This window comes from Grammomys surdaster, unplaced genomic scaffold, assembly GCF_004785775.1.
Source record: "Grammomys surdaster isolate TR1022 unplaced genomic scaffold, NIH_TR_1.0 126051, whole genome shotgun sequence".
NCBI lineage: Eukaryota > Metazoa > Chordata > Mammalia > Rodentia > Muridae > Grammomys > Grammomys surdaster.
Window position 1 is genome coordinate 3,776,339 of NW_021620862.1, and position 21,720 is coordinate 3,798,058.

General features: G+C 40.1%; 1 protein-coding gene across 1 annotated transcript in view; it reads left to right on the forward strand.

Annotated features, from left to right (window-relative positions):
* Positions 1–21,720, forward strand: part of Catspere (catsper channel auxiliary subunit epsilon) — a 132,251-nt gene that overhangs the window by 34,926 nt on the left and 75,605 nt on the right. The window contains exons 6-10 of the mRNA XM_028755266.1: positions 1,854–1,878; positions 7,421–7,498; positions 10,689–10,795; positions 12,499–12,991; positions 19,372–19,849. Coding sequence (XP_028611099.1) covers positions 1,854–1,878; positions 7,421–7,498; positions 10,689–10,795; positions 12,499–12,991; positions 19,372–19,849 — 1,181 coding nt within the window. The remainder of the gene's footprint in view (positions 1–1,853; positions 1,879–7,420; positions 7,499–10,688; positions 10,796–12,498; positions 12,992–19,371; positions 19,850–21,720) is intronic.

A 21,720-nucleotide genomic window follows, 5' to 3' on the forward strand; every position in this document is an offset into this window, starting at 1 on the left:
ACACACACATTCACATGCTCACACACACCGTACACACATGCATCATACACACACTACACACACATTCACATGCTCACACACACCATATACACACACATCATACACACACCACACACTAATACATACCACACACTATACACACACCACACACACATTCACAGGCTCACACACACACGCACACCACACACACACATTCCTACACACCACACATACTACATACATACACACATAAACACGCTTACTAGACCAGGCTGGCTTCAAAATCTGCCTCTACCTCTCAGGTGCTGGATTAAAGATATGTGCTACCACACCCAGTTTTAAAATTACATTTTCTTAGTAGATCTTCCTGCTGTGTGGAATACAATTTTAGATTTTTTTAAAGGGTATTCAGAGCAATTTGAAATTCATAGCACCTGAGAGGAACATAGAAAGATATTTCTATTGGGTCATCTGCCTTCAACTGGTACTCATGCATATGCCCATTATCAATATGGCTTCCCAGAATGGCATATTTATTTTAATTGATCAGCCAACATCAGTGCTTGAGCACCAAAAGGCTGGGGCTTTCATTGTCAGTCCAGTCTTGGTACTGTATTTTCCACGAGCATAGACAAATGCATAATGGTGGGTTTCCTTCATCCGGGTATCACATATTCTCACCATGCTAAAGTACTTGCATTCTACACATGCATTCTTCTCACCTACCTGGTCCCTAGAAAACACATTTTAAAAAATTACCTCTTCTTACTCTTTATATCTATGTACCAAAATGTTAAGAGAATATTCATAGGTTTAGAAACATTGTATCAATGGGAATCTTGTTGCCTGTGGAGGCCTGCTGGGAACAGGACTTCTGAATGGTGAATAAACCTGGAAGGCTGTGATACAAAGCCATTTTTCCTGGCTAGGAGTAAGGTCTCTGAAACCAAAGAGAGTAAAGGGCTCTTGGTACATCTGAAGGTGTTTATGGCTGAGATGAAACTGAATTGCACTTGGCCAAGGGATATACTTTATGTGTATAAAGCAAATATCAATGTAGTTACTCCTGGAGGCAACCAAACAAAACCAGGGTGATCCAGGCCAAGTAACTTGGGCCAGAGAAACAGAGGCATGGTTTCTGCCAAATTCTGAAGCCACCTTCCTGTAAAGGCCACTGGACAGGGTCCATGTGATGCTGTACCTTTCCCAGACTTACTTTATGAGAAGTAAATAAATAAAAAATGGATTTTTTGTAAGGGTAAAAATTAAAACAGCTCAGCAGAGACCACAAACAACTTGGCAAAGACTGCAGGACAGCTTGCTGAGCTTACTGAGAGTAGCCATAATAAAAATATCAAGCCCCTCTAGGGACGAGGTGACCAGAAATGTAGAAACAACCAAAGACATATCTTGACCAGTCTAAACATGCCTGGGCCACCTGGTGTTTATCCTAGAAGGTCTGAGACTTCATGGTCAAAAATAGTGGGCCATCCAACCTGTCAAAATGATTGCTTACGCAAAGTGCTGGTGTTTGAAATATCCAATCATATGTAATCGTGCCAGAATTTCCCACTTTTCCCTTCCCCCTTTAAAAGTTCTAAACTTCCTGGGGTCTTCATCGAAATTCTCTCCCCTGCGTGGGATGAGTTTCGATCCAAGGGCCCTTGTTAGTAAACTGCCTTTTGCCATTGCATCAAGTAAGTCTCTCGTGTCTCCTTGGGTGCACGCTAATTGGGACTTGAGTTGGGGTCCTCTTCCTGGGTCCTTACATTTTCTTTTCCAAAAAAAAAGAAACATGTATATTGAAGATATAGCATTCCAACTAATGTTTCATATGATGTTTATTGAAATGTATTTTGCTTTTCTCCCCACAGAGACGTTTATCACAACTTAAGCCAGGTAATGTTTACCAGTTTTGCATCTCTCCTGAAAGTTGCTACTCCAAGGTCTCCCTTCATTACTTATGTTTCCAGAAATCCCCCCAAAGTGCTTTTGTCATAAATGTTCTATAGAGTGGCAGCGCTCAAGGTGCGTTTGAAGACCCTTTGGGTTGAGGAGGCCTAGTCAGGGAGGCTTGATCACATACTGGTGCAAGGGTGGGCTTCTCTCCAAATATTCTTCCTAAATAGCAGAAGTAGAGAGGGTTACTCAAGTGTCTTCTGTTGAAACACTTCAGAGATTTCAAAACTATTCGCAGACATTGGGGATCAGGGGCTGTTCATAAAATTCTTTAACTTATCGAGGCTGTCTAAATTATCATTGAATGTTCTTAGTTTTATTACATGGTACATGTTGATAAATCTAACCCAGTTAATACAAAAGTCTTATGGAAGCCAGGCATGGTTTGTACTCTGAGTAATCAGAAGGATGATGCCCAACAATCATAAATTTGAGGCCAGCCTGAGCTACAAAGTAAGATCGTGTATAAAAAAATTATATGAAATTAAGTTTTGAAGGCTGGAGATGTAGCTTATTTGGTAGAGCACTTTCCTGGCAAGCACAAAGCCCCCATGTCACTCCCCAGCCCCACATAACTTGGTATGGTAGCTGGTCCATGCCTGTAATGTCAACACTCCAGAATTCAGCACTCCAGGTCCAGAGTTCAAGGTTATCTTCGGCTTCACAGTGAGTTCAGTCAGCTGATGATGTCAAATGTCATCTAGGACATAGACCAATTAGTTTTGGGCAACATGGCAAGACCCTGACTAAAACACTATTCCAAAAACCAAAGGAGACATTAATTACAGTTATGAAACATATATAATTCATGAAACTCTAAACCTTTCTAAGTCTAGATTTTCCATACTGGGCACTATTGGCACATATCTTTAATCCCAGCACTGGAGAGGGAGAGACAGGTGGATCTCTTGAGTTCAAAGTTAGCCTGGTCTACAGAGCAAGTTCTGAGACAGCCGTGGGGGTGGGGGAGAAGTAGAGCTTTGGCAAACCAAGGTTCTACTAAAGAGGTTGGGAAGAAAATTTATTAATATTTTGAAAGGCATCTGCAACCGATGGTTTCATCTGAGTTCTTGCTAGCCTTTAAAAAGCAGCTGATGCTAATGATGTCCAGTGGATTCTAAGTACCTGATGTCTATCATTTCTTAGTCTGTGAGCTGGGTACATGGTAGCAGCAGCACAAGTTCCTACCCTCAGTTTTGTGTCATTACAGCTTGTTGTAAAACATTATATAAAGTCGCTTATTTGGTTTATAAACCCACCATGATTCCAAAACCTAAAACCTAACACAGTTCTAAAATTTAATGACACTTTTTAAATATTCAAAAACTTGGAATAAATAGCAACAAGAAGCCTCTACTACCAGTAGAGGCAGTATAAGCCTAGTGACCAATCCCAGAACCTATATGTTAGGAAATAGAGAGGCAATTCCACACAATTGTCCTCTTACCTCCACATGTGCACCATGACACATACAATCACCAACTGGATATATCACACACACACACACACACACACACACACACTAATAAATAAAAATTTAAAATAACTGTCTAGAAGATATAAACCAATAATATGCTATGATATGTTGATAGTATACACCCCAGGAATCTGTCAGCATCACCTAGAATATCATCAAAATAAAAGATACAAAACATCATCACAGTACTTAGGAACTTTTACCAATATTTTCCAGAAAGACTTTATTCCCATATTTAAGAACCATGACAGGGCTGGAGAGATGGCTCAGTGGTTAAGAGCACTGACTGCACTTCCAGAGGTCCTGAGTTCAAATCCCAGCAACCACATGGTGGCTTACAACCATCTGTAATGAGATCTGATGCCCTCTTCTGGTGTGTCTGAAGACAGCTACAGTGTATTCATAATAAATAAATAAATCTTTAAAAAAAAGAACCATGACAAAAGTAACTAAGAGAAGCCTACAGCTCAGCCCACCACAGCAAAACAGCCAGAACAGCGAAGAGAAACTTTCAAAGGTCAGACCACCTCACAGCTGGCTCAGATGTGTGCAAAATCACCACCAGAAATCAGCAAATATTTAAATGCAATGAATAAATTTAATCTAATAACCATTGAAAATACTATAGTTAATTTATCATACTGTGTATCCATTTCAAACACACAGAGCATTTAGCAGGCTATATACTTCGACAAAGAACTAAGACAATGGGCCATGAATTCTGTAACCAACAGGCCTTTAACTTGGAAATTGCTTAGAAAATCTTCACGTTCAATTTTTGTTTTGTTTTCCTCACTCCCTAGGCAACCCAAGCTGGTCTTGGACTTAAAATCCTCCTGCCTCCACTTCTAGAATGCTGGGATTATGGACATATACCATTCCAACCAGCCTCCACCTTATTTTTCATATGTGGGTGTTTTTCCTGCTGGTATGTATGTGCACCATGCACATGCAGTGCCTGTGGAGGCCAGAAGAGGGCGCCCATTCCCCTGGAGTTATAGATGGTTGTAAACCACCAAGTGGGTAAATTAAACCAGGCCTCTCTGGAAGAGCAACTAAGTTGGTGCTCTTAACCCACTAAGCAACCTCTCTATATGATGGAGATTTTAAGTACATGTGTTCATGAGTTATGAAAGAAATCAAAATGAAAATTACAAAGTATTTTGAACTAAATAACGAATCTCTCCAGGCAGATATAGAAGGACAAGGACAATCCTCTCCATCTTAACAACCCAGAGGAAGACGTGCATTCGAAGTGACAGTTGACCTTGAACACAGGGAGAGACCCTAACATTTTCTCATAAGACAAAAACAGAGCAAAACCCCACAAAATACCATTTTCACCCAACTGAATGACACAGGGACTTGTGGGGGAGAGGAGAGGGAGCTCTCACATATTGCTGTGGAAGACCTATCACCCAAACTGCTGTTTAGTAGCTTGAAGAATTAGAATGTGGAACAAACAAGAAGGCACAGTGTGTGTGTGTGTGTGTGTGTGTGTGTGTGTGTGTGTGTTGCCACACACCTTGGTGACCTGGGTTTGATCCCTGGAATCAAGTGTTCCAGTTAGTGTTAATTGTCAACATGACCCAACCTATAGTCATCCAACAGGAAAGCAAAATATTGAGAAACTGCCTAGATCAAATTAGTTGTTTTTTGAAAGAACATTATGAAGCATGTGTTGATATTAAAAGAAAAAAAGATCTTATCTTTACTGATTCTATAAAAAGGTTTTCAGAATTTACAGAAACAAAGGCAATGGATACCTGTACAGGTTGGATACCTGTAGACTCGTGGGAACTGGATGACAGGAAAGAGAGGGTTTTGTTTGTTTGTTTGTTTGTTTGTTTTTGTCATCCTGTTTTAAATATAATTTGCTGGTGCCTGGAGCGATGGCTCAGCGGTTAAGAGCACTGACTGCTCTTCCAGTGGTCCTGAGGTCAATTCCCAGCAACCATATGGTGGCTCACAACCATCTGTAATGGGATCTGATGCCCTCTTCTAGTGTGCCTGAAGACAGTGACTCATACATAAAATAAATAAAATTGTGTAAAAAAATACATTTAAAATATATAATTTGCTTTTGACTGTGTAAATAAGTTATTCAAGGAAAAATAAAAAATGAGAAACCCTGTCTAGAAAAGAGCAAAACAAACAACAAACCCCCAATGGTATCTGTTTCTATTGAAGAGCCATATATGTCAGATACTAAGAATGCTACAAAGGCTATATGGAAACTGATTTCATTTTCTGTAAAAACAAATGTGGAAGTGTAGGAAGGCTGTCATGTCTGTTTACAGATGTAAAGAAAGATTCATGATGATTAATACAGAGTGTTGTCAGCAGTTCCCTCAAGGTATAGAAAGAATTTTTTGAACCCTTCATGGATCTTTGTACTTGTGATGGTTTGTATGTTTTTGGCCCAGAGAGTGTCACTATTAGGAGGTGTGGCCTTGATGCAGTAGGTGTGTCACTGTGGGTGTGGACTTAAGACCCTCACCCTAGCTGCTTGGAAGTCAGTCTTCCACTTATCAGAACTTGGTACCAGAGACTGGGATATTGCTGTGATAGGAATGACCATGCTTCTCTTTGGAAGAATATGGATTTTGGAACGTTGGATTTGGAAAGCAGTAGAATGCTTTAAATGGGGCTTAATGGGCCATCCTTGTAGGACTATGGAAGGCTTTGTTACTGAGAGTGATTTGAACTGTGTAGACCTGGCCCAAGAGGTTCCAGTGGAGACTTTCAGTATGTGGCCTAGAGACTGTTTTGTGGTATTTTGATGAAGAATGTAGCTCCTTTTTGCCCTTGTCTGAAGAGTCTGCCTGAGGCTAAGCTGAAGAGACTCAGATTAATTGCATTGACAAAGGAAGTCTCAAAAAAGCCCAGTAGAGACTTTATTCTCTGGTTAAATCTCATGAAGAACATTTTTAACAAGCATAGAAAGCTTAGAGAGGAAAAATATAAAATATATGGTTTGAGTATTAAAGGGGCACCAGGAAGTGAAATGGAGCCGAATCCTGTGTTCTAGGAGATAGCAGATCAAGAGAGTGGGACTTTGGGACCAGATCTTACCCAGCTAAATTTAGGTCTAGTCACAGTAATACAAGCCTTTAATCCCAGGAGATAAAGCTAAACAGATCTCTGAGTTCAAGGCCAGCCTAGGACAGAGCAAATTCTACGTGAAGAAAAACTTAAATCCAGGCTTGGAGAACCACACCTTTAATCCCAGTGCTTAGGAGACACAGCCATGCAGATCTGAGTTCAAAGTCAGTCTACAGAGCAAGATCCAGGACAGCCAAGTTTAGGCAGTGAAAGAGTTGGAAAACAGAAAGCTGGTAATAACGTACTAGAACAAGGGTCCATGTTCCAGCCCTAGCAAGCAGCAGAACTAGGCAGCTTTGGCCGTGTGGCTCTGGCTATAGAGTCCAGAACAGAAGGGACTACAGGGACAACTGATGCTGGTTAGCTGGAGCTAATAACCAGTAACGATTAAGAAGAGATCGACATCACTAAGGTGAAAACTTTTTTCATTTCTATTTTATGAGCATGCAAAATTTACCTATTTGAGTCCCCATGTGCCATTTACATGCCTGGTTCCTGCAGAGACAGCAGAGGACACTGGATCCTTTGGAACTGCAGTTAGAGATACCTGTGAGTGGTTTCTGCCACAAAAAAAAAAAAAGAAAGAAAGAAAGAAAAAAGAGAAAAAAAAGGAAATTTGTATAAAACTGGAGGAAATGTGAAAACAAGTTATTCAATTATTTTTAATTCTTTGATAATTATATATACAATATATTTTATTTACATTAAATCTTATCCATCCTTTAATTATTCCAAGGTTTACTCTCTATCCCACCTCCTCCTAACTTAGCTCTCTGTCTCTCTGTCTCTCTGTCCCTCTCTCTCTCTCTCTCTCTCTCTCTCTCTCTCTCTCTCTCTCTCTCTCTCTCTGTTTTACAACCTATGGAGTTCAATTTCTGCCTCTTATATTTCCTGTTATAGATTGTCACCATATGGGTGTATGATCCAGAAAGTGCCAGCTCCGAAGAGCTGTTGAAGACCGCAAAGAAACCTTCACTGGTTAGTACCAATATTTGTTGGATCATACTGGTTGCCAATCTTTTTCTGAGGACCGAGTTTATACTATAAGCAATGTGTAGTATTTTAAGTTTCCTGAGGCCAGTGCAAACCACCTTTATGGTTCCCTTGTTCAGTTTAGTCATCATAGGTATTTTGAACTGCCCTTGATCTCTGCAATTATACACCTCTCCATTGAGCACCCTTCTCACCATTGGTGAAGAGGCAGATCCTTTGTATGCTTTAAGGATGTCCTATGAGTATATACATTTGAAGTCATGCATCAAAATCTTAGCTAAGGTGTAACATAGCAAATATTTCAGCCCTTTCGTATATTCATTACAAATTTACTGCTTTGAAGAGTTGAATTTCGCATACTGTTTCAATGGAAAACCTATGGACGAATATCAGTATAGACAATTGTTCTCATGAGCCTGTTGCTATCTTAGTGACTAGTCAGGAACTCTGATATGGTGTGTGTGTACATAAGATATGTTGGGGGTGGAGGCATGTCAGGGCATGTGTGTATAGGCCATGTGTGTGTACATAAGCTACCTTGGGGGTGGAGGCATGTCAGGGCATGTGTGTATAGACCATGTGTGTGTACATAAGATATGTTGGGGGTGGAGGCATATCAGGGCATGTGTGCATAGGCCAGGAGACAGTTCTGTAGAGTTGGTCCTCTTTCTCCTTACAGCTTCATTTGGATTCCAGGAATTGACCTTTGGTTTCGGAGGTGCATTTTGACTGGGCCTAGGTTACTGGTCACTAACTCTTTCTAATACTGTCTAAACCCATTCATTGGCCTAGTTAGTTATCTTTTTATTTGGTTGTTTAACAAACCTCCTATTTCACATTTAAAGCTTCCTACTATTTAAAAATGTATTCACATTTGTGTTCTAATTGAGCACGGTATCCATATTAAAATAGAAAACTAGTGTGGTATATTTATTTTCTTCCATTTCCAAAGCTAGATGTTCAAGAGTAGGTTTCCCAAAGGGCTTTATTTTTTGTGTTAGCTTTCCAAGGCTTGTAGATCATGCACAGCAGTGGAATTTGATTTGAACAAGGTTTGTGTTTTTGTGACTTTCTTCGGTTGTCATAAGATCTTCATGCATTTTCTTTTCTTTCCCGCCCCCTTTAAAGCTAAGATACAGTCTGTTGTACTACGTGCTACATTTTGTTTATCTCTCAGTGACATTTGGCTTGTTTCTACTTATGGGCTATTGTGAACTATGCTGGTAATTCTGCTTTAAATTTTTTAGAATGCTGCAGTGTTTCCCATAGCACTTACCCTGTCCTATATTCCTACCAGCAGTCCAGAAAGGTCCAATTCTTCCACAGCCTCAGTTACACTTTCTAGGTTTTGTAGAGTCAATGCAGTTGTTTTTCTTCTTTAAATAGCCATCCTTAACAATAGGGAAATCTCACTGAGCCATTTGCCTGTTTGTTCTTTAGGTATGATCTCACTGTGTAGATCTAGCTGGCCTCCAACTCAGGGATCCACCTGACTTTGTCTCCTAAATGTGGATTCAAAGTGTGCTCCACATTTCCCTGAATCATTGTGGCTCCAATTTGCATTTCTGTAATGAACACTGATACTGAACGTGTCTTCGTGTCCCTGTTGACCATTTAGATAATCTTTGGGGAGAAATGTCTTTTCAAGTCTTTGTTCATTTGTGATCGTGTTCTTTCTAAATTCTTGAGCTTTAAGAGCTTCCTCTATGCTGCAATAGTTGGTTAATCCACTCGAAATTCCCCCCTGGTGGCTGTGCATGCTCTTCTAGCTACTGCATGAATGTTGTGGATTCAGGAATGAAAGACATACACACATAGCCTTTTATTTTAATATGTCTTAAACAGCACAATACAAACCTCCCTGCAGCTAACACACTCTCCCCTCTGATAGTCCTAAATTATTACTTACTAAAACATATTCCATCCTGGCTGCTATAGACCCAGCCCTGCAGCACTCATGGGCCACGATCCCCAACTCTTATATGTTGGCACTGTCTCTGTCTCTCTATCCTACACCTTTCAGTCGGTGACCTTCTTTTTCCCTGGAAATGGTGATTCTCTTCCTCCTTCGAGTTCCTTGCCAAGGAACCTCAAAGTCCAGGCTCTGTTTCCTTGCCCAGCCACTGGCCATCAGCAACTTTATTTACCAATTAGAGCAAACCGGGGGCAGGGACCCACAGTGTCTCACATGCGGAAGTGTAAATTCCCATAAAATTTCAGAACCCATAATGTAAACATTAAATCAAGTCCACAACATCTATATAATCTGAATATTAATATCATACAGAATGCGATTTGCAAATATTTTCTTTCATTTGTCTTTTTACCTTGTTGATGGTGTCCTTTGGTACACAAAAGCTTTTAACTTTGAAGAAAGGCATTTACCCTTTGAGTGACTGCAGCATCAATTTCTCGTCTTTTCTTTATGTGAGTATATGATATGTTTGTACAGAAGAATGGACATGAGGAGAACAGAATTCAAGGTCAAATTCTGGAGACCTTCATTGTTTGTGGAAGGAGATGACAAGGAAGTGTTAGCATCAAGAAGTGCTTCATATGGGAAGACCACCCCAGTATATCAGATGCCAACAGACAGACTTTTTATTTTTTAAATTATGGGGCCACTAAGCTTGGTCGTAAGATGATGTTTTTTGCTTCCAAGCCTGAATGACCTGGGTTCAATCCCTGTGACCTAGGTGAAGGAAGGAGAAAACTGACTCCCTCAAATTGTCCTGTGTCTTTCACATGTTTACTATGGCAATGTACACTTCCTCCCCACAACAAAAATACAAAATTAACATTTCAACACTTAGGTTTCTGTATTTCAGAATCTCCATGGTCTTCATTCACATAAGATTCTGATAGCGCAAGAATGTTTTCAGTATGTTGGATCCTTTATTATACCTTATATTTTTTTTTATAAACTGAAGCAAGTACTCTACCACTGAACTATACCCCTATTCTGTGACATTAATAGTTCGTAACCTTGTCATTGGGAGGAAGCTATATGGTTAAAAGAAACAAATAATGAAAGTATGTTGAATATATAAGAATAAACAATGTCTTAACTAAAAGAACAAATTTAATACAGAATTAAACACACGAAAGTACTTCCAAATACCTTTGGCTATGAGAATAATAAAAGGAAAACCTTATTTTGTTTTTATTTTTTCAGAATTCCAAGGTACTAACCAAACATTTTGAAACCCTGGGACAACATCCATCCATATACACAACTGAGAAGAGGCTCACGTACCACTCAGGTCCCTTAACTTCAGAAGGGTATTTAATTCTTTTAATTTATCTTCAATTTAAAAAACAAAAGCTTTGAAAAAGATTTGAAAACATTAGTAGACTTTTACAAAATGTACTTGACATGTGATTTCCAAGGATAGAATTCTTTTTATGACACAGAAAAAGAAATGTTTTTTTCCTGTGATAATTCCAACTGATGAATCAACTCAGAAAATACATTCTTGGATGATTGTTTCCCTATGTGGTTAAAAACCTAATCCTCAATCTAAAAGCCTCCTTAGGGGTGACCATATCCCTAAATGAACCCTACTCTGCCGTGAAAATGGGCTGCTGTGATATGAAGGATGTAGTGGTCACAGCCTCCACCAGTGCTCATTAGCACTCCCGCTGTCCTACCCACAATTCCAACCTGAGAGGTAGCATGTTAGCTGTGGAAGGTGGGATACAGTTACTGTCTTCAGCAAGGGAACAGACATTTTCTGATAGAGGTGGTAACATGTTAACTATGGAAGGTGGGATACAGTTACTGTCTTCAGCAAGAGAACAGACATTTTCTGATAGAGGTGGTAACATGTTAACTATGGAAGGTGGGATACAGTTACTGTCTTCAGCAAGGGAACAGACATTTTCTGATAGAAGTGAACCCACACTACTGTGTAATATAGCAGTGCCTGACACTGGCTGCAGAAGAGGGGAATAAGGCATGCCTGAAAGTAGAGTTAGCCTTGTAAGTGTGGGTGGAGGGGGCATGTACACAAGAGCCTTCAGACTGGGGCTTAAGAGAACAGACAAATTCTAAGAGATGCAGAAAACTGTCATGAGTAGGAAGAGCAAGAAGTACCACTCAAAGGATCTTCAGAACACTGATAAGCTGGAATTCAAATTCTTCCTGCTTTTGTAACACTTGAGAAGTGGGTCCCTATAAAACCAGTCTGAAGGCCTTCTCTGATGTAGGAGAAGGGTGGGAAGGTTATGAGAACGTGTTCCTTTTCTATTTTTAACAAACTGTGTTGAAGAGAACTTACATGCCATATAACCCCACCCTTTTAAACTGTAGTTTAAACTAATTCAGTGTGTACGTTGATAATTTCAGATTTTGACACATTGTTTAATCGTTCTAAAGTTGATAAACATGTTGGTTATTTTCTTCAACTCTGTTAAGAGTAATGCTGCTGGGGCATCTGTATGCAGCTGTCCAAGTAACAACAAGTTTTGTTTCTCTTCAGTATATATCAAGGAGTGAGATTGGAGTCACACAGTATCTCTACATTTGATTTTTGAGGAATGGCTAGATTGCACGGTTATAAAATCACTGCACCATTCAGATTTCCCCCAGCAGTATATGAAGTTTACTATTTCTCTACACCCATTGCATAATACCTGTTATGATTTGCTTTAGATATAGAAGCACTCATTTGTGTAACTAACCACTTGCCACTCAAGTGCTTGCCACTCAAGAAAGCAATAGATGATGTGCGAAACTATATGTTAAGAAAGAGGAGTATGGAGCTGTTCATCTGTGGTTAGAGAGACACATTGCAGCAGAGAGAGTATCAAAAGTCAGTATTTTCCTCTGTCAGTGTGAAGAGTGAAAAACGGAGCCAGAGCAGCCTTATGCTGATAAAAGCTTAATTTTTTTTTTAAAGCATAAGCTCTGAGGTAAATTGGAGAAAGGAAGGATCAGTGTGCCCACTCCTGTTTCCTCTCTGTCTCATTTTTCTTCTCCTTAGAACCTGGGTCATTCATCTGCCAATGTCTTCAGATGATATAGTCAAAGTGATAAAAGGTAAAAAAGTGGCTTTCCAGGACTGCCTCATTGCAAATCTCCAATTCATGCTGACGTTTCCCATAATGACCATCTCTGAGCCTCCTGAATATCTGCCAATCACCCTGCCAGCTGGAAGTCCGCTGCTGCTTAGCTGGCATGCCTGCATCACTGCATTTGCTCTCTTGGTCACTGACCAGGAGAGCTTCCAAACAAATGATTCGTTTCAAACCTGGACCAAAGTAAGAGTCCCTCCAGGTATCCTGAGTGATGCTCAAAGGCACAGTCTGAGGGATGCGATCGTATTTGAGCATGGAAGTCTGTTTCTAGTAGATACTACTGCTTACCTAAGAACAAGAGATGAATTTATACAACTGAACGAAAGCAGAGGTATTTCTGGAACTGGAATTCTTGGCTTTTCAAGAAGAAGATGGTGTCAGATTAGATATTTATATAAGGTTAGTGAAAGATGATATATGTGTGTCTATAAGCAACATATAATTAGATATTAAACGATAGTATTTGTTCAGGAATATATCAGGAATCTATTAAGCAGCATTTTGCATGCTTGTTATTGCTCCCAGACACGTACTAACCCTCTTAGCTTTTAAGATCAGACAAGATTCATCATGTTGGAGCTCACATGATACTATAGGCATGGTTATTTTATCTAAATATATAAACAGCTGTATCTCTTGCATCCAAGTTTTCTGAGGTCTCTTAGCAGCAAAGCTGCATCCCCAGTGATAAAGAGTAAAATTGATCCTGATGGCATCATGCAGAGCAAGCAATTCACTCATATTGTGGAGACAAAAGGTCCCCCATTTATTCTCCCCTAGTCCCTGTGTGCTTTCAAATTTAATCAAATCATTATAACAGTATGGACAATACACACCACAGCATTCTTACTATCAAAACATTAAAACATTAAAAATGTTGCACAAAAATTGAAATGTTTTTAAACTACGATTTTGGGCTCTTAAGGAAATATGCCATAGCAAAACCAAGTCTCTTAGGTTGAATGTTAGAATGTATGTGATAGCCAAGATGACCAGGATAGAGCTGAATAATGTGTAAAAGTTCCAGTTGCCTTGGATCCTGGTCATTTGAGGGTGGGGTTGCTGCTGCTGCTGGAATCAACGATGGGGCAGGGCTTTCTTACAATATTCTCTCCTCATAAACACTGATAAAACATTTTATAACTCCACAGCATGGACTCCACCAAGCTGTTCCACTCCACTCTGCTTAGCTTTGCCAACTACACCGATGCTTTGGGACATAAGCCTACATTTAATCTATGTCTTGACTGAATTTGTTCCTTCAAGAAGACAAGCATCAAGGAACACACCACCACTCAGCCCCTAACCCTGCACCCAAACATTGCTTCAGCAAAAGAAATTCCGAGAGGAAAACAAACAAACAAACAAACAAACAAAAACACACACACACACACACACACAAAAACAGGTGTCCCAAAGAACTGGCCCAGAGGAAGATGCACATTCCAGCATGTTAGCTATCCTCAGAATTGACCTCTGATGGTCAGAGCTCAGATATCAGGTGGCAAAGGAGGAATCTGGAACAAACTTTTTGCATAAAATAATGATCTTCAAATAGATCCTCATGTGTTGTTGAAATTTTTACTCCCAATCCCAGGATTCTACCCTGACTTTGATCATTCATTTCCCAGATTGTAACAGCCCATTCTGCCCCACATTTGGGGGCCACTTTGTCCTGGCCCGTTCTGCTGCTCCAGTTCGCAGGTCAGGGTCTAGCAAGAGAGAGAGTGGGGATGGAGGGGCAAGAGACTCGAAGAATGGAGACAAGACAGAGAGTGTGTTCAAGTCTCTCTTTTTTTTTTTTTTTTTTTTTGATTTTTCGAGACAGGGTTTCTCTGTGTAGTCCTGGCTGTCCTGGAACTCTGTAGACCAGGCTGGCCTCGAACTCAGAAATCCGCCTGCCTCTGCCTCCCAAGTGCTGGGATTAAAGGCATGTGCCACCACCGCCCGGCTCAAGTCTCTCTTTTATTGAAAGGAAATCTTGGGTATTTATATCCTTTACCACGTGCCTTACCCTCGTGGACAGGCACAGCTGAAGGCACTATGACACGTGCCTTGTAGTGTGGATATCACGTGCGCCTAGCTATCAGTGTGGAGACCAATTGTGCCTAGTAGCATTGAGACCACGTGTGCCCTGTAGAAGGGGAACTAAACAGCAAAACAAGATATGTGAGAAAAACAAGATGCTTATCAGAGTGTGTTCAGCTGTTGTCGGCTGTTGAAAACCAGTCTCTTGTCACAGTATATGGCCTGAGATGGCTGCAAAGATGATAGCCGCTTTCTGCTAGGAGTCGGCTCCCAACACTGGATAAAAGACACACACAGCCTTCATATTTACAATGAGGCTTAAACAGCACAAGAGCTGGGCAGATATCTATCTTCTATGTTAGAACCTACTTTCCAGGGGCTGGAGAGATGGCTCAAAGGTTAAGAGCACTGACTGCTCTTCCAGAGGTCCTGAGTTCAAATCCCAGCAACCACATGGTGGCTCACAACCATCCGTAATGAGATTGAATGCCCTCTTCTGGTGTGTCTGAAGACAGCTACAGTGTACTCATAAATAAAATAAACATTTTTTTAAAAAGGAAAATATATACACAAACACACACACACACACACACACACACACACATACGTACACATATCTCTCATACACACTCTATATATATATATATATATATATATATGAACCTACTTTTCATCTGGGCTCTTCTTGCCTCCAGTTGGCCATCCCGCAGGCCCATGTTTTCTTGACTCTTAACCCAAGGTGTCTTTCTCCTCCTCCTTCACCTTTTTCTGCTCCTCATGGTTCTCTGACCTCAAGCCCAGGAATCCTAAACCCCACCTGTCTTAGTTAGGCTTTCACTGCTGTGAACAGACACCATGGCCAAGGCAAGTCTTATAAGGACAACATTTTTTTTTTAAGGTTTATTTATTTTATGTATTCACCATTGCTCTCTTCAAACATACCAGAAGAGGGCATCAGATCCCATTAAAGATGGTTGTGAGCCACCATGTGGTTGCTGGGATTTGAACTCAGGACCTCTGGAAGAGCAGTCAGTGCTCTTAACCACTGAGCCAGCTCTCCAGCCCTAAGGGCAACATTTAATTGGAACAGATTCAAAGGTTCAGTCTATTATCATCCAGGCAAGCATGGCACAGGAGGACCTGAGAGTTCTACACCTTCATCTCAAGGCTGCTATTGGGAGACTGACTTCCAGGCAGTTAGGATGAGGGTCTTAAAGCCCAAACCCACAGTGACATACCTATTCCAACAAGGCTATACCTCCAAATAGTGCCACTCCCTGGCCAAGCATATTCAAACCATGACACCACCTATGTCTCTTCTGCCCAACTATTGGCAGTCAAGATCTTTATTTACCAATCAGAGATAACTTGGGAACAAGATCATATAGCATTATGTGAGTCTATGCCCAGACTCCAGATCTTGGGGGCCTGCACTTAGCATTACAATACACAGCAAGACCAAACCTCAACACTAACACATTCAAACCTATGTCAGCCTTTCATCCCCAAAAAAAGAAGGGGATGAAGAGTTGGCTTAGCAGTTAAAAGCACTGACTGTTCTTCCAGAGGACCTGAGTTTGATTCCCAGCACCAACCTGGTAGATCAACACCATGTGTAACTCCAGTCCCAAGGGATCCAACACCCCCTTCTGACCTCCTTAGGCACCAGGCATGTACATGAGTATACAGACATACATTTATGCAAAGCACTCACACACATGAAACAATAAAATAAAAAATCTAAAAATTTAATGGTCTGTACTCTAGAATACTTAAAAGAATGCAGACCATTTTGGTGTATATGTGTATGTGTATACATGGATATTTAAGTGTATACACATATATACATGTATGTGTATACACATATATACATGTGTATATATGTATATGTGTATACATGGATATTTAAGAATATCCATGTATACACATATTCAGAAAGCAACAACTAATGGAAAACAGAAGTCAAGATTTTGAAAGAGGACAAGAAGGGGATATGGGAGGATTTGGAAGAAGGAAAGGGAAGGGGAGATGATGTAATTTTATTCTTAAAAATAAAAGAAATATTTTTAGAAGTGTTTTAATCTGGACTTTATAAATAGTAGCCAACTCACAGTATTGAAGGAATTTGAACTTACAGTAGCTGTGTGAGTTACTCACATGAGATCTGAAAAGTCTGAATTAAGTAATTATCTTTATCAGGCTGGCCTCTGAGGGTCATCTTTGTTGTTGATTGACAGTGAAAGTCCAGCCTAAAAATAGGCAGTACCAGTTTCTAGGTTTAGGCCCCGACTGTTATGTGTAGAGAGAGGGCTGAGCCCAGGTGAGCATGCGTTGACTCTCACTGATCCTAACTGTGGGTGTGGCCCTGGTTCAGGCTCCTGCTTTGGCTTCTCTGCAATGATGGACTATCACCTGAAAATTTTAGCTAAAAACAAAACCAAATCCTTCTCCCTTGAAGTTGCTTTGGTTAGAGTTTTTGGTCATACGAATTGGGGAGATACATTTCTGTATTAGAAAAAAAGAGCTGTCTCAAATCAAACATTTCTGTTTCCACATTAGAAAAGTAGCTGAGGCCTGGGAAGGTATTCCACAGTAGTGTCTTTCTTCTATTACATATCAGTGTTGATGTTAAAAGCTGCAATGATTATGAAATATTTATAGCAGATTTTTTCATAGTGGTCACTTTACACTGATTTTTGACATATTCAATCTTTCAACATGTCAGCTCTCAGAGGTTATAGTGCAGCATTTTGTTTTAATCTTATATAGAGACATCCTGGTTTTTAATTTTCAGTGCTGGGGTTCAATCCCAGGACTTCACACATACTAAGCACATCCAGCCTCTAGCTCTGAAATGTTTGTTGCTTATGCCTTCTCTTTAACCATGAGTCTTCCTCTGCCTTTGTATTTAAGGAATGCTTTTTATAGACTTAACCTTTTCTGTGTTGTTGTTAATTCATAGTGCTAACTTCTGCTTTTGAGTAGAGCCTATTTAGATTTAATGCTAACTAATGCTATGGCTTGATTAAATTAAGACTACTATTTGGGAAGCTGGAAAGATTGCTTAATGCTTAAGAGTGCTTGCTGCTTAATCAGGTAAACCAGAGTTTGGATCCAAGCACCCATACTGGGCAGTTCTCAAAGGCCTACAACTCAGGAGTGTGAAATCTAATGTATTTTTTGGCTTCCGTGGGCACGTGAACTCCTGTGAGAATATATTCACATGGACAACACACACACACACACTAAACATTTAGGGACAGGGAATGAAAGATCACTATTTTGGCTTCTTCTCCTCTCTACCAGGCAATGAACCTAGGCCCCCATGCATGCTAGTCCAGTGCTCTACCACTGAGCCACACCTCCCTAAAGCAACATTTATTACCTGTTCTTCAAACTGGTTCTTTGGTCCTTTGTTTATCCATTCTTGCCTTGTTTTAAATATGTCATGCAATTTTTTAGTATTTTCATGTTGCTTTAAAATAAAAGCTGTTTTTGGCAGCTATATGTTGTGGTAAATCTCCAACCTCAATAACCAGGTGTAAAGAAAACATAACTCAATTATAATATTTATAAACTGTACGCCTAGATTGGGCAGATATACCACTACAGTATCCTGTTCCCCAGCTATGAAATCTCTTGTTATTTGTGGTTCTTACAGGTCACATGTTTCTGGTCCATCTTCCTTGTACCTCTTCTTCCTCTGTCATCCTCTCTCTCCTCCATCTCTTCATCTCTCCCCCTCCTTCCTCTCTCACCCTCTCTAAAACTCTCAGCCCCACCTTTTTTTCCCTCTGCCCAACCACACGCTTTAGCCTTTATTTGAACAGTTAAAATGGGGAGAAATTTTACCTGAAATCACTGAGGATGTGATCTGTTCTTTGTTGGGGCAGCTCCTCTGGAGAAAGCAGAATTAGCATCAAAATACAAACAGCACCAGGCAATCTCCATCTATACTGAGATTTAGAGCATCACCTTTCAGCTACCAGGGTTTAACTTTAAATAACTAGGGCACATTCCAGTAGGACTGTGCCTCTCTACTTATACCCCAATGCTTTGTATGGTGTCATTCTACTTCTAAATATGCTATACATCTCATGACACATTCTCATGGCAATAGCACACTTTAAGTAACCATGTTTTATAGAAACTCATAGATATACATGCAAAATGATAAAAATTAAAAGATTTTTATTGTTGTTATCTTGTTGTTCCATGGGATATTTGGGTTTGATGGTTTATTTGTTTTTGAGACAAGGTCTCACTATATAGCCCAGGCTGGCCTCAAACTCAAAATCTTCCTCAACTTCCTAACTTCTGAGATTATTGGTGTACAACACCATGCCCAGCAAGAAAGATGAATAACTAAGCAAGGAAAGGCTGATATATTTAAAGTTTTAAAGGAAATAATATTTATTCTTTCTACTGCTAGAAATATCAGAAAATATTCTTAGAATTCTTTTCGTAATATGTGATGCGATGTGTTTTTATTTAATCAGTGCATGAAGTATTACTCTGAAATACACTGAAAGGAAACTTGGTAATGAACCCTTTTCTTCTCTTTACTTTTGTTAATTACTTAATTCTCTTCTCATTACTTTTGGTAGTTGGGGTTGAACCCAGGATTTGTGTGGCTATAGTTACCCTCCCAGACTCTATTCTCCATTTCCAGTTTAGTAAAAATAGAAGACAAAAATTGATAGACCAACTCTCTATCACTGAGGATTTTTCAATTTGTTTTTCTTTTCCAGCTTTCATCAAGAAAAAGCATATTAGTGGCTTGGTCAAGTAGTACAATTTACTATGGATATCCTAAATTTAGATTTATGACATTAACAACTACTTTACAGCTAAAAAGTTTTTTGAAGCTTCCCCTCACTGACACCCTGGAAATAATGACTGTTGAGTACTCATGGCACCCGAGGGAGCTTGCTATTGTGCTGACCCACTGCTCTGTCTGCACCGACGTCAGGAACATTCGCATAGTGATATATAATTCAATATATAAAAGATATACACTCCAGGACTTTGAACTAGAACTGCCCAAGGAGAACATATTAGAAGCTCGCTTTCTTTACTCGGCCATGCCTGATCTTATCCTGTGGGACCAATACCATGTTTACTATAGCTACAAAAACTTCACTGCTATTGGAACTTTCGAAGCACTTACAAAAGAAAAGGACTTGTCATTGTCATCACAGGGCAGCAAAGTCCACACCGTCATTACAGGTAGGGTATTCTCAATCCTGCAAAAAGGATTCTAGGTCTCATTATGTTAGTTATATAGAGATCGTAAATGTTCCAATATGTGGTACTTTTAATGACTAATGCTATATATCTACTACATAAAGCTTAATAGATTCTACATTTGGCCAGCATTAAACTGTACCTTTAATTTTCTCAAAACCTTTTTAAAATAATGGTTCATAAACATTTTAACCTTTCTTGTAGCCCACCACCCACCAGAGATAGTAGGAAAGAAAGGATACAGGGAAGTGCACCTGCTTAGAAAGGTTCTTTGAAGCAACTCCTGTCTGTGTTGTCTGGAATTTGGCAGTTCAGTTCACAGGTCAGCAGGCAGCACAGTTCGATCCACTCAGGAACACTTCACAGATACACCAGCAGTCTAGTTCAGTAGAGTTGGGTTAGCAACATTGGTGACACAACCCAGCAGACATAGCCAGGCCTCAACCATGACTTAGTTCAGCAGGAGGGACCAACAGGAACAGCAGGAGAAGTTCTCCTGCCTCTCTCATCAGAGCAAAGATCAGTGAAGACTCGAGACCCACAAGCATTGCACAGGTACCTGTATCAGCAAGCCAAGCTCTGTCTCTGTCACCTCATAGAGTCCTTTTTATACCCTCCAACCATCATGTGTCCTCTACATGTCTTCTCTCAGCACGTGTCCTAAGCAGGTGCATCCAACCAGCTCAAGTCCACAGAGTCCCAACAAATGGAGCTCAACTATGCAATGTAAGGCAAACCAACACATGTGTGTTTTTAGCAACGAATCCTTCATCACCTGTCCTTTCGCCTCTTTGCTTTAGCAGAACATCCTTTCTCTTGTGTCTGCTTCAGCTAAACGTTCCTTTACAAGTCTACCTCAGTCTTTCACCAGTGTCCATTTCAGGAAAACACTCCCTAAGGTGTTCACCCCAGCAAAACACCATCCATCACAATCCAAAGAACTGTAAAGTTTCCACTTCATTAAACCATGATTCCATGGGCAGAGGGGCAAACTGAAAAGCCTCATTTCATTTGATTACCAGATGCTAACAACACGTTTTATGTATTTGTTGTAGTGAGTGATGTTGTACTGCTTAACGTTCCTAAAGTTCACACAACTAAGTACCTCAATCTGTACCTCATATCACAAACCTACAAGCAAGGAGCCAGAAATCAAGTTGTCAATAGGACATGTTCTTCTGCAACCTGCGATGGAGAAGGCGGCAGTCTCTTGATTACTGTTTTTTGTTTGTTTTGCCTTTACTTGTCTCACATGCACATCAATCCAGTGTTTCCTTCTGTTACCACACTGTGTTCTTCATGTGTGCCTCTGTTTTCATGTCCTCTGAGCTTTTTTTTTTTACAAGTGTATCATGGTATTCACAAATAAGCACACATACACACACTCTTTACCTTCATACACACGCACGTATACACACACACACACACACACACACACAGAAGACATAGTCAACCATAGTGGATTAGGGTCCAGCTGTATCCGACGCTATTAAGAAAATCATGTTCTGAAGTCGTTGATCCTCCTGAGTATTAAAATTTTAACTTATCCTTTTGGATGTATATAGTTCAGTTCCTAAATTAATGTAGGTTTATGTAGGTCTATGTTCAAATCCACAAACAAGGCATTCAAGTCATTTAACCCCTCTAAGCCTCAGCTTTGAAATCCTATGGATTAAATGTCATAACTTGTAATCACCTTTTCTTGACCTCAAGTTACCTTTAATTCATAGCACTTCAATTTTCTTCCTTCATGTATTCCAAGAAAGTGCCGTTGTAACATCACATCATTGTCCCCTTTCCTAGCAGTCCCCTTGGAATCAATACTTACCAGACTATCAACTTGTCAACACCAG